Source organism: Vanacampus margaritifer, chromosome 1 (assembly GCF_051991255.1).
Source record: "Vanacampus margaritifer isolate UIUO_Vmar chromosome 1, RoL_Vmar_1.0, whole genome shotgun sequence".
Lineage (NCBI taxonomy): Eukaryota > Metazoa > Chordata > Actinopteri > Syngnathiformes > Syngnathidae > Vanacampus > Vanacampus margaritifer.
Window position 1 is genome coordinate 14,086,385 of NC_135432.1, and position 11,878 is coordinate 14,098,262.

Sequence of the window (11,878 nt, forward strand, 5' to 3'; positions counted from 1 at the left end):
CTTTCAATGATTTTCCACGGCACGCCCCCTGAAAACGCATCGCGGAAGTAACGAGGAGCAGACCGTAATTTGGACTACAGTATTATGTTCCGTTTATTGCGTTGCAATAGAACACATTTGACCCAGTCTGGTTTCTGTGGCATAAACTCATCGACGATGACCTCTAAACGTGACGTTACGGACGAGAGTGGGTCGATTCACTCCAAAGGTCTACAGGAAGTGAACGACGTCCCGATTGACGTCATCATCAGACCTTTTCCTCCTGTTCTGGACGAACAGAAAGTCCAGAGCCTCGTCAATACATTGAAGGTACACTAAAAGTATCAGCAGTTTGTCTGTTTGTGTGGTTGTGCCTTATGAATAAAGTTGAGTTGAGATATTAGAGTAAAGATGCTGTTAATGGAAGACAACACCAGTACTTTGACTGGTGAGAGTAGGACCGCTACAGTAAATTCGTGCCAGTTGTGTGGGTGTGAACAGGACCGTACACAATACTGTATTTAAAACAAAGTCAATGCACATTTTTGAACAGTTATCACCTCTTAACTAAAAATTAAGGATTATGCTTATTGGTTATGTACTGTTGTAATTCTCTCCTGAACATTTTTTTGCTTTCTTCCAAGGCTGGCGCAGACATCCACGTTGTACCTCCCATCGATGTGCTCTGGATAAAAGGCAGAGAAGGTGGAAATTATTTCTACTCTTTTGGAGGCTGTCATCGCTTTGCCGCCTACCACAGGTTGAACATGCAGACTATCCCTGCCAAGATTATCAAATCAAACATCTCGGACCTCAGAACATACCTGGGGGCTTCTACCCCTGATCTGCGATGACCACAGGCCTTTAAAATTGAGAAACCTGCAAGTAGGGGACTGCTTTTTATTTATTTATTCTCCTTGCCCCTGTAGAATGATGATGCATTGCAGACGGTTGTCCATCAGGGGGCGATATATATCTGCATGTTAACGCTTAGATTGGTCTTTGACAAGCGAAGTTTAGCAGTGAAGTGTTTCATTCTATACTTTTTCAAACAGACTCTCTTTCTCTCTCTCTGTCTCTCTCTGTCTCTCTCTCTCTCTCTCTCTGGTCTAGTGAAGGACTTTATGCCACATTATAGAGTAAGTTGAGGTTTTGTTTTGTTTTGGCTTTTAATAGTCTTGTCTATCGTTTCTTTTTTGGGTGGAGGGGAGTTCATTGAAAAGCCAATCCTAAATTGTATACAGATGTTTGAAGCTGCTTATGAGAGGACGTCGAGGTTTCACCCTGCTTCAACAAGACTTACTGAGTTTAGTTGTAACCATCTCCATGTATATCCAACAGTATATTTAGATGTATTTGTGTTATTATTACTGTTTTTATAAAGTTTAAAAATATATATATTATATACCATAGTGCCTTCTTAAAAAAATCTTTCTTTCTGAAAAAACTTGTGTGTGTGTAAAATAAACTTCATCCATACTGTTTGTCTATTGTCTTTTTGGGCTATATCTCAAAATGTTCAAGATTTGTATGAAATAGTCACACATGGAGCTTGAGTGTGTCACTTGGACATTCAATGTCCATAGCTCATTCACACAATCCATTACTTGATAATTAAATGTTGACTTGTTGAATTTGATATGCAGGAATCTGTTATAGTTAATATTTAATGATTACCTCAGGCTCACTTCACCCGTGAATCTTGAGTGGTTTACTGATTAGAGATACAAACGCACTCTTCTTAAGACGTTTGAAATGTGACATTTTCATAACAATGTACTGTAGAATGATGCTGTTACATAATACACACTGAAGGAGCTGCAAGCACCAATAAAGCCTTTAGACTAGCAAGAGCAAATCCTTGCCTCTGTTTCAGAGGAGGGAACTGTTTCAGAAAATTATTTAGGTTCTGTACATGGCAGGTTGTTATGCACAGACGAGGACTTTCCTATACGTCAGCAACCTTAATGGTCTCCCTTTGTGGCCATTGTGGAAATGAAGGGAGACCAAACCCAAAAGGACTCTACATTTTCCCTTGTGTGTGTCGCGTGTGAGAAGATTTCCTTCCTGTGGCTCCCACTGTCTGGAAGTAACCAAATCCTCAAAGGCCTTTTGACATGCAATACCAGCATAAAAAAGAAAAGAAATACCAAAACATTGCACCTGTTGCTTTTAGGAAGCAGTTTACATGGGTGGCTTTGTGTGTTTTATTATTGAGGATTTAAACATATCAAGGAGATTTTTAGAGGGTAAGGGGGGGGGGGGGGGGTGTTGAGAAATGTAACTTTTCATATCTATTTGCTCTATATGATTTTAACCTACAGTGTCAGTACAGACAGCAAAAAGTTAGTGCAAGTTAAGTACAAGTTCAGAGCTGTGAAATAATGCCTTTAAGTAGGTTAGATAGCAAGTAGCAACAGCCAAACAAGGGAGTACTGTATTAACATTATATAAGTGCCTGATATCAAACAAACGAAATGAGCAACTAAACTAATGTTTGCGTAAACATAGCAATAATGAGGAATTTACAGTACAACCGGAGGAAAACATTCTCATTACGGTCGGTAGTGAACCGAGCGCTACAACACGACCAGCTATCAGTTTTGGGACATAGCCAGAATAGAGAAGGCGTGGAGAAATAGTGTGCGACAACGTTAGCATAACAGGTAAGGGTACATTTGCTTGTTTTCATCAGTGAAACAGGCGTCGGTCATTGACGGACTGAGAAGATCAGTTGGTACTGACCTGGTTATTATTGGTTACATTGACGGACGAAAAGCCACTTCCGGTAATGCTTCGTCCATCAATTTTTCAAAGTTTCCCATCATTCGTTAATCGTCAAAAAAAACATTCCGTCAATATGTGGAATGCACACCTCTGTTTTTAAGCATAATGTTAAGCTTTTAGAGGGCGTCATTCATTTGTGTTTATTCGCTATTTATGGGAGGACTTGCTCCATATCATGTTTACTGTCTGTATGTCATTTGATAATAAATAAGATTTATTTACGCTTAATTGGAGTAAAACATTTCAATGTATACTTAGTAGAAATTGCAATCACCCTCTCTTTTCGGGTTCCCCGCAAAATGTCCCCCACGATTGGCAAAATGCTTTCTCAATGTTTTGTTCCACCGTGGGAGGTTTGTTTTAGGTGCAGGAGTCCACAATGATTTCTCACTGCTTCCTATCCGGAACTGAAACCGACTGCAGGCGTATAATGTGTGCCAGGTTTGCTGTGCTGATGTGTGACTCTGCTGCTCAGTCGCGCATTGTGCATTAAACGTTCACCTCTGTTTGTGCCAGTGAGAACCTTGTAACGTGTCTCTGTTATAGGTTCCCCGTTGTAATAAATCAGCATGGGATGCACACAAGCAATCACACATGTTAAGAGAACTGCCCATCTTTATAAAGGTTGTGTATGTATGTCTTTGAGGAAAGAGCAATGAAACATAGACTTTGTGAACATGGGAAGTTCCAATGGAACAATGTATAGCTGGTCAGAAAGCATACAAGCTGACATTTTTAAATTTAGTCTCAGATTTAGTCCAGTTTCAATCACGCTTGTTCGTTTTAATCAGTTAGTCAACCTTATCCCGTTTTTATTTAGTCAACTTTTAGTCGACTATAAATCTAGCATTTTAGCAACAAAAACGGTTTTAGTCAGGACAATCATTTTACCCCTGTATATTTTTTTGTTAGCAGATAATGTTGAGCATTTCTAAAACGATTACACAAAATGTTCTCTCATCTTTTTGATGAAAAACAACTTCACATATAATTAAAGTGGCTACTATGGCTCCATGCTACGAGCTAGTAAATTAGCCAGCAGTAGTTAGCGGTTGGATTAACATTATTGTTGGAACGTTATAGCTGTTGGATTAATGTTACATTATAACTATAATTTCCTTTTTTTCCCTTCTAAATCTTCACAGTGAATCCACCTCCTGTCTGTCCCCAGTATTTGTGTATGTTGCACTAGCTAGCTGCAGATTTAAAAGGGGGTGTGTCACTGTGTATCACATGACAGTGTCACAGTGACAGATTAGTAGAGACAGCATTTTTCACAATCATTTAATTTTCCTGTCATCTTTGTTCAGTTTTTATTAAGTGAAGTACATTTTCATCTCGTCTTCATTAGTCGGCAAAAATGCGTACTGATTTAGTCCTACTTATTGTTTATTAATGAGGGTTTTAGTCTAGTCTAGTCTAGTCTAGTTTCCGTCCAGTGAAAAATGTGTGTTACTGATGACGAAAATATTTCTGTTTAGTTTTCGTTGACGAAATTAACACTACAAGCTCAATTGAATTCCACACACAGGTGGGAAATGGGTCCTTGTATTAAGACAGTTCTGAAGAGCTGGACACTTCTTGCTCTTGTCACTTCCTGTCAATGACAATGTCAACGAACTGAGCACCGATTGGAGCGTGTTTGCATATGTCAATCGGGGTGAGTACAGACGCTCCATTTCATTCCGTGTATTTTTCTGAAGCTTCGCATCATAAAGCATTGGCAGAAAATGCGCAAGCACCCGGTGAAAGGTGGTCATCAAAATTGACAGGAATTGACGATTAATGGAAGTGCCCAGCTTTACCTACTTGTTTATAAACACACTAGTGTTGTGTCCTTCACGTACGTTTCGTTCAAAAAGAACAAATCTTTTCAGTGAACGTGAGTTTGTTCTTTTCTCAGTTCATTTGAGCTCAGCCACGCTCATAATGTCAATCTTCGCGAACGACCAATCAGCAGCCAGCGTCAGACATGGGCCAACGTACTCCCATGCTATTGGTGTTAGCCAACGCGGATCAGCCAGTGAACGAGTCAGTAAGGGATCGTGTTGCCAATTCCGGTTCAGTAATGATTCCGTGATTGAACGTACTTTTGTTTTTGATAGAAACACACTCATGACAACAAATACAGCAACATGACATTAACTGTATCTTTTATTTTATTTATTTTTTAATTATTATTTTATGGGGTTTTTTTTACGTCGGGAGGGGGTGGGGTAAGGCTTGCGAAGACGAACGATTCGATGAACGAATCTTTCGAACGGTTCTTTTTAATGAACTGATTCTAAAGATTCATTTCACTTAGAACTGTCATGCCCATCACTAAAACGCACTCGACATTCTGCTTATTTCTACTTTGTTTTTTGTCTACTGCATGTTCTGTTTTTACATAGTGTCCCCGAGTGTTCAGACTGAGACACCATGTAACTGCAAATAGGGTTGTGTCATCCACAAACATTTTGTTCAAAAAGAACAAATCTTTTTAGTGAACGTGAGTAAACAGGTAACTTCCTGAAGTGATTTGTTCTTTTCTCAGTTCATTTGGGCTCACCAACGCTCATATCGTCAATCTTCGCTTAACAACCAATCAGCAGCCAGCTTCAGACGGGGGCGGGATTTTACCGAACATACAGCCACGCTATTGGTGTTCGTGAACGAGTCAGTGAGGAAGCTTCCTGTTCGTGAAGAGATGAACGAGTCAGTGAGTGAACGTGCTACCTCCATTTTCAGTTTGTGAACGAATCTTTTCAACGGTTCTTTTTAATGAACTGATTCTAATGATTCAGTTTACTTAAAAGAACTGTCATGCCCTTCACTAACTGCAATTCCTTGTGTTACAGCAAGACATGCAGTTAGATGCTAAAATGTCAGTAATGACAAATGGCTACTACTGCAGTATTTACAGTATCATGCTTGGGATGGAAGGGACTCCAATAATAAGCAGCTGCCTTGGCTATGACATGATGCAAATGTGTCGTCAGCAGGGGGAAAATGGATGAGAGTGGCCAGGCTAAGACAACACCCGTACATGGCTCCTTTGCAATGCTGAAACAATGCAAAAATTGTTGCTCAACACCAGCGAACAGGCTGAGCACATCAATCCAACTGTGAATTTTTTGCGCGAACAAGAAGTGAGGCCAGTAGGATGTCATTTAAAATGTTGGAGAACATGCTCCTCTTTGTTCTGTGGCTCAGACAGATCATCAATAAGGACTCAGTGGGTGGCGAACCCAAGCGGCTGCGTCCTCATCACGGAGATAAATGGATCGACTTCCTTTGAATGAACTCAGTAACAATTCACAGCTCCTAAGAAAAGATAGTCTTACAACTTTCATGTCTTCAGTTTGAAGTGAGCAAACTAAAAATCTATAAAAATCTGGCACATGTAATGCAGACTGAAACTTGACGCGATGTTAACTAACTTTGCCTTAAAGTTAGAGGAAAGTTGAACGCCACTGAAGTCAAACTATTTGGAATTCACCCAAAGTTTTTCAGGAAAAATATTCCTCTAACGCGTAAAACCAAGTGATCCAACCACTATCTTGTGAGACCTCATCTTATTTTGTAAGACTTTACTTCTGTAAGCATCTTCCTTAGCTATTTTGTGACAGACTACGTTTACATGCAGTCAACATTCGAGTGAAGGTAAAAAATTCTGGTGTCTCAAACATTCGGGATAACCCGTTTACATGCATGAGCAGCAAGAGTTACTCCCATACACATGGTCATTGAGGTCAATTGAAATATCCATTTCGAAAGTGCGACACACGGACGTCGTTACACAAATAGAAATAATTTTCGCTTTTAACTTTCGATGTTCAATAAAAGACATTAACTCATTCACTGCCATTGATGGCTATAAACGTCAAAAATTAATTTGAACTATTTCTATTAGTTTAACATTTTTTTCCCACTTTTGTTGACAAGAGTATGAAAACCTAGATTTTTTTATTGTACATTTAGAACAGATGTAAAATTTGTGATTAATCGTGAGTTAACTAGTGAAGTCATGCGATTAATTACGATTAAAAAAAAGTAATCGCCTGACGCCCCCAATTTTTTATAATCTTTTCTCCTTTCTTTTTTTAATCGCGTCAGGCGATTAATTTTTTCATTGTAATTAATTGCATGACTTCAATAGTTAACTCACGATTAATTACAATTTTCTTATCTATTCTAAATGTACAATAATTTTTTTCTAGGTTTTCATACTCTTTTTGCACCTGGGGCAACTGTCTAATCTGATCTGGCAGTGAGTTCCATTCCCCTCACAGACCAGGCGGACTGACTGAAGGTGCTCTTACGCAGAAACCTGAGCAGAAATAAACTACTCTGGCAATGCCGGTGATAAGCAAACTGATGCAATAATGCGGCACTTTCCTTCCGGTGAAATTGAGTGGACATGCTGGTAAGCAAATATTGCCAACAGGTGCTGCCTAGGAAGCTCCGCCCACCAGCATTTCCAAAAGTGGGAAAAAAAGTGAACAGCTGACAAGAAAACAAGCAAAACATTGACTTTGACGCTATTATTATTATTATTGTTGTTGTTTTGCTTTTGTAAGAACTCAAACTATAAAACGACAAAAACAAGACAGAGAAAGGAGTTTTGATGGTAAAATAATTCATTTGTTTACAGTATATATAAAGCAATAATTTATTTATTTACAGTATATACAACTAATAAACGCACAGGGTGCGACGCTGACTCATCACAGGGCTGGAGGGAGGCCTCTTTTCCCACGGTCTTAATGTTTATCTTCAATTCAAAGCTGTGCTATTCGCTAATTGGAAATGATGCCACACCAGCGTCTACAGAATTTTTTTTTGTCATTACAGTAGTTTACAAACCTGAATTTCACAGACAAGCAGGGCGAGACCCTCTTCCATGTGTACCTGTTTAAAAACATACTTGATATATAGGTACATTGGTGGCAGTGAATGAATTAACAGTGTTTTTTGTTTCACTTGTAATGATAGACCACTTTAGTCCCTGAAATGGATAAATCCATTATTCCATCTGTAAATGTGGTTCTAAATTATTTGTACCCAATCACAAATCGCTCAGTCCCAGAATGGATTGTATTCCACCACCGTCGTGTTTCTTTTAAATGAACATCAGTGGAATGAAATCAAGTTCTCATTTTGACCACAGCACACTTGCAGTTTGAGTCCTCTTCAAGTCTCAGAGGAGACACCGCAACACTAAATCTTCCCTTTGCCACTTTGCTGTTTTCTTTTTGCACCTGGGGCAAGCAAGTAAATAGACCCTCGCCATTCCAGGATCATCTGTTCACTGTTTGTTTACTCACACTTAACTTTCTCCTTCTGTGAGACTTACATCTTCTCTAAAGGCACAAATCTTCATTTGGCTTTATGATTGGAGTTGGACAATTAAATGATGAACTCTCAAAAAATTTAAAAATATTTAAATGTTGATGCGGCAAGAATGTGTCTGTAATTTGAACCAACGTAAACAAAAGCTTACATAAACATACCAGACTAAGACAAGATTGTAAAGCAATAATTTACAATAATGTAGACCCCCCCCCGCCCCCATGTCACCTGCAGTGTTAACAAATTACAACCTGAATTGACCATTTGGCAAATCTAAACTGGATTTCCTTTATTGAATTAAATGCACAATGTAGATGGTTTCCTTTTGAAATGTGGTTTAACCATATAGCGACTGACCTTGCATACATGCAAATGTCATCTGCGTGTAACGTGAAACTCATGATGAGATTTTCTCACTATACCGTAATCTATAATAGACATTAAGTACCATTTTAGGCAAATTCACTTGGTACTGTTTCCAGATCATCGAAAAGTAACAATCCCATAAGATTAGACCGCATCATGATCTTGGTGACACAGTTGATATAATGACAAGTTTTCATTTGGTTTGAATGATCTGTGTTTGTGTTTGTTTAAGGCAATGTTGTTTGTGCCAAATAAAAGCAAAAAAGAAAAAGAAAAAAGAAGGCTAACATAGCCCTATGTTGATCTTCTGCTCACGTGAAGTTTTGTTTTTAGTTCCATGTCACGTGAAATAAAGGCTGGTATTGGCGATACCAATATTGATACCATTACTGAATAAATAAATAAATAAATAAAAACATTAAAAGAAAATGTTTTAAAGAAAAGAAAATAATAATAATATTGGAACAAGTTACAACAATTAACAGCAGACATCTAATTTCAAATGGATTCCTTTTAGTAACAATTAAACACATTGAAAGTGTTATCAACTTTTTGTAAATTTGCACCTTTTCATTTTTACTTAAGGAATTGAATCAGTACTTAGTTTAGTTTAGTTGGTCATAACAATCAATGAGTAAAAAAGAAATATGCATATAAAAACAAAAACCAAAAGGTGTCGACTGAAGCCAAAGCTTATACTGTCAACCCTTTTTTATATGATACTACATCAAAGTAACAGACCTATCACAAGTCCATACATTCACATACTATATCTACACATAAGCCCAACAATGTAGGCTACTACATATATTATATTATATACAAAATTTACTTCTACTTTTACCAAAAAGAATAGCCTTTATATGTGTGGGTGTGAGTACTTTTTTTTTTGCGTTATTTATTTATTTAGTGTAGTTAAAGTATCAGATCAGTATCGTTGTCCTGTGTATCGATTCTGATATCAGAGTATCGATATTTCAGTATCAACCCTGCCAACACTTCACGCCCGACCCCTCGCGCAAGCCACAGCCAAAGTGAACACATCCCAAGCAACTTTCCTTCCACGTGTAGCGATGTAGAGCCGCGTGTTGACATGTAGTGTTGCTGCAACAGAGGCATCTATTCTGGGACCACCGAGTGGAACGATGACGTTCGCTATGCTGCGCCCGGTGGCCACGCGCTTCTATTCCGACCTGAGCATCGCGTCCGACGACGACGACAACCGCAGCGAGAGCGACGACAGCTCGGAGCGGCTCTTCGCGCGCAAAGCGGAGGGCGCGTCCTGCGCCCCGGTTGTCATCAAGCAGCGCAACGCGGCCAACGCCAGGGAGCGTGGCCGGACCCAGAGCGTCAACAGCGCCTTCACGGCCCTCAGGACCCTCATCCCCACCGAGCCGGTGGACAGAAAGCTCTCCAAGATCGAGACGCTGCGCCTGGCATCCAGCTACATTTCCCACTTGGCCAACGTGCTTCTCATCGGGGACAGCTGCGCGGACGGACAGCCGTGCCTGGACGTGGTCCACGCGCAGGCTGGAGACAAGGGAAGCAAGCAGCCGAGGACCATCTGCACTTTCTGCTTGAGCAACCAGAGGAAAGGGGTAAATGAAACCTTGGCTTGCCCATCAAGCAGACTACGAGAAAGCAGAGACGACTTTAACGAGATGAGATGTTTTTTATCACGCATGGAGTCGTCTTCATTTGCGTGCGTAAAAAGCACATAAACGCCGCAAATACAAAACGCACAGACTTCTCTTTTCTTCCATTGATTGTATTTGTACCAAGCCGTTTTTTCATTGGTGGGCCAAATATGATCTTTAATCCGGCCCCACTGAGCATTTACACTATCAACAGTCCTGTAATATGTGCATTCTAAAATGATCAATATGCCACGGAGATTCTGTTTCCCTCCTGATTCTATGGCGTTTTTGTAAACCACTTGGATTTTTTGTTTCGTTTTGTAGGAGTTAATTCCTGCTTCTTTTGAAAGGTGACACTCATGATGTTATGCAGCATCATGGAGTTCTTTAGAACTCTAACTCAAGTACCATTTGGTGCTCTAGAACCATCGCATAAGAGTTAGTTTTAGAAGAACGGGTGATGGATGGATGCAAAGGTACAAGGAAACATTTAGATGCTACAGTATGTTGAACTTTTATTTTGTTTAGAGTGTATTCATTAAGTTGTTATTCTCCTAAAAGTTTCAAAATAATACCCCCAAAAATGATTCTACGTGTATTTTGATACACTGGCAAACAGTTTTTTTTTTTAAATACCCAAAATATTTGGTTTCTGGGTCATTTTTATCTGCTGAGTCCAGAAATGTTATGATGTTCCTTTGAATTGGCTTTCGCTCTTGAGAGATAGCAATATATATATATATTTACTTACAATTGATTGATAATTGTGCTTTGACAGTTTAAAAAATGGAATATCATCATAGCTAAATGGAATGTTTGTTCTTTGCTGCTAATCTTGCCCAATTTAATGAATTTTTGCTTGATTTTCACAAGAAACAAAATTCTCTCTGCAAGAGCAATTGCTGTTTGACATGAATGATATCGCATAAAAAAAAAAAGAATACTTTTATAGGCATTGAAGCTGTAGCATGAAGTGAATCCCAAAGTCAGAACTTGTGTATTCTTAGCACTTTTTGGTGGAAGATAAAGTATCAAGAACTAGAGCCAATTTGGACACACACATTTTTGGATTCAGCGACTTCAAAATTTCCTAAAACCATTGAAACTTTCTTGGCACCAAAATTTGTTTTGACCAGTGTAATTGGGACATTTGACTCTAACTCTAAGTTTTAGAAAAGGCTGCTCTAGATAGCAATAAACGATAGCTAATGGTCAGCAGAATGTTTACAACTATTGTTCCTGATATTATAGTGACTGAACTCAATGTGTTTCTTCTCCAATAAAGGACAGCAGTGAGTGTTTGAAGATGCGCAGATTGGGCCCACTCAGACTGAGACGCTGACTCAACTGACCAATGAAGGATTTGCCAACCCGAAAACCCTCAAAAGACTTTCTCAGGGAAGAGCCAGAGCTGCACACGCACACCCATTCACAAATACACACACACATGCACATGCTGGAATCGACAGTGGAGCCAGACTGCAATATTTATACTTGACCGAGAAATGTAAGCGTAAGCCCCTCAAAGATGCAGTGCATTTGTTTGAGACTTATGAGCGTTTGTCCTTCTTTGTTTTGCAACAAATGTAATAAAGTTTATTTTATCAAGAATGTTTTTTTTTTATGAGATTATTGATTTTTCATCCCCTGAGGTTATGTCTACCTTGCATAAACATTAAGCCTTATTTCTAGCGAATTCAGACTCTTTAAATCCCTGCATACATAAGTGATAAAGGAAAAATACAAAATCGTACTAGAATAAGACTGAAAGTTTT

At 39.1% G+C, this 11,878-nt stretch overlaps 2 protein-coding genes across 3 annotated transcripts; both read left to right on the forward strand.

Annotated features, from left to right (window-relative positions):
* The first annotated feature begins 11 nt into the window (after positions 1 to 11).
* srxn1 (sulfiredoxin 1 homolog (S. cerevisiae)) lies at positions 12 to 1,463 on the forward strand. The gene is made up of 2 exons (XM_077546118.1): positions 12 to 309; positions 624 to 1,463. Exons 1-2 carry the CDS (start codon positions 85 to 87, stop codon positions 831 to 833), a joined length of 435 nt encoding a protein of 144 aa, XP_077402244.1. The 5' UTR covers positions 12 to 84; the 3' UTR covers positions 834 to 1,463.
* Positions 1,464 to 9,505: 8,042 nt separating this feature from the next.
* Positions 9,506 to 11,629, forward strand: tcf15 (transcription factor 15). Of its 2 annotated transcripts, none has more exons than XM_077579665.1 (2): positions 9,506 to 10,064; positions 11,389 to 11,629. In XM_077579665.1, exons 1-2 carry the CDS (start codon positions 9,612 to 9,614, stop codon positions 11,443 to 11,445), a joined length of 510 nt encoding a protein of 169 aa, XP_077435791.1. In that variant the 5' UTR covers positions 9,506 to 9,611; the 3' UTR covers positions 11,446 to 11,629. The 2 variants fall into 2 exon arrangements, with proteins under 2 accessions (XP_077435791.1, XP_077435801.1); XM_077579675.1 differs by having other exon boundaries at positions 11,394 to 11,425.
* The last annotated feature ends 249 nt before the right edge of the window (positions 11,630 to 11,878 follow it).

Excerpts from the sequence above, each read along its gene's own strand:
- tcf15 (XM_077579665.1), top strand. The coding sequence starts at position 9,612 with ATGACGTTCGCTATGCTGCGCCCGGTGGCCACGCGCTTCTATTCCGAC. Across the intron at positions 10,065-11,388 it reads TGAGCAACCAGAGGAAAGGG|GACAGCAGTGAGTGTTTGAA; the intron begins GTAAATGAAACC and ends TCTCCAATAAAG.
- srxn1 (XM_077546118.1), top strand. The coding sequence starts at position 85 with ATGTTCCGTTTATTGCGTTGCAATAGAACACATTTGACCCAGTCTGGT. Across the intron at positions 310-623 it reads GCCTCGTCAATACATTGAAG|GCTGGCGCAGACATCCACGT; the intron begins GTACACTAAAAG and ends CTTTCTTCCAAG.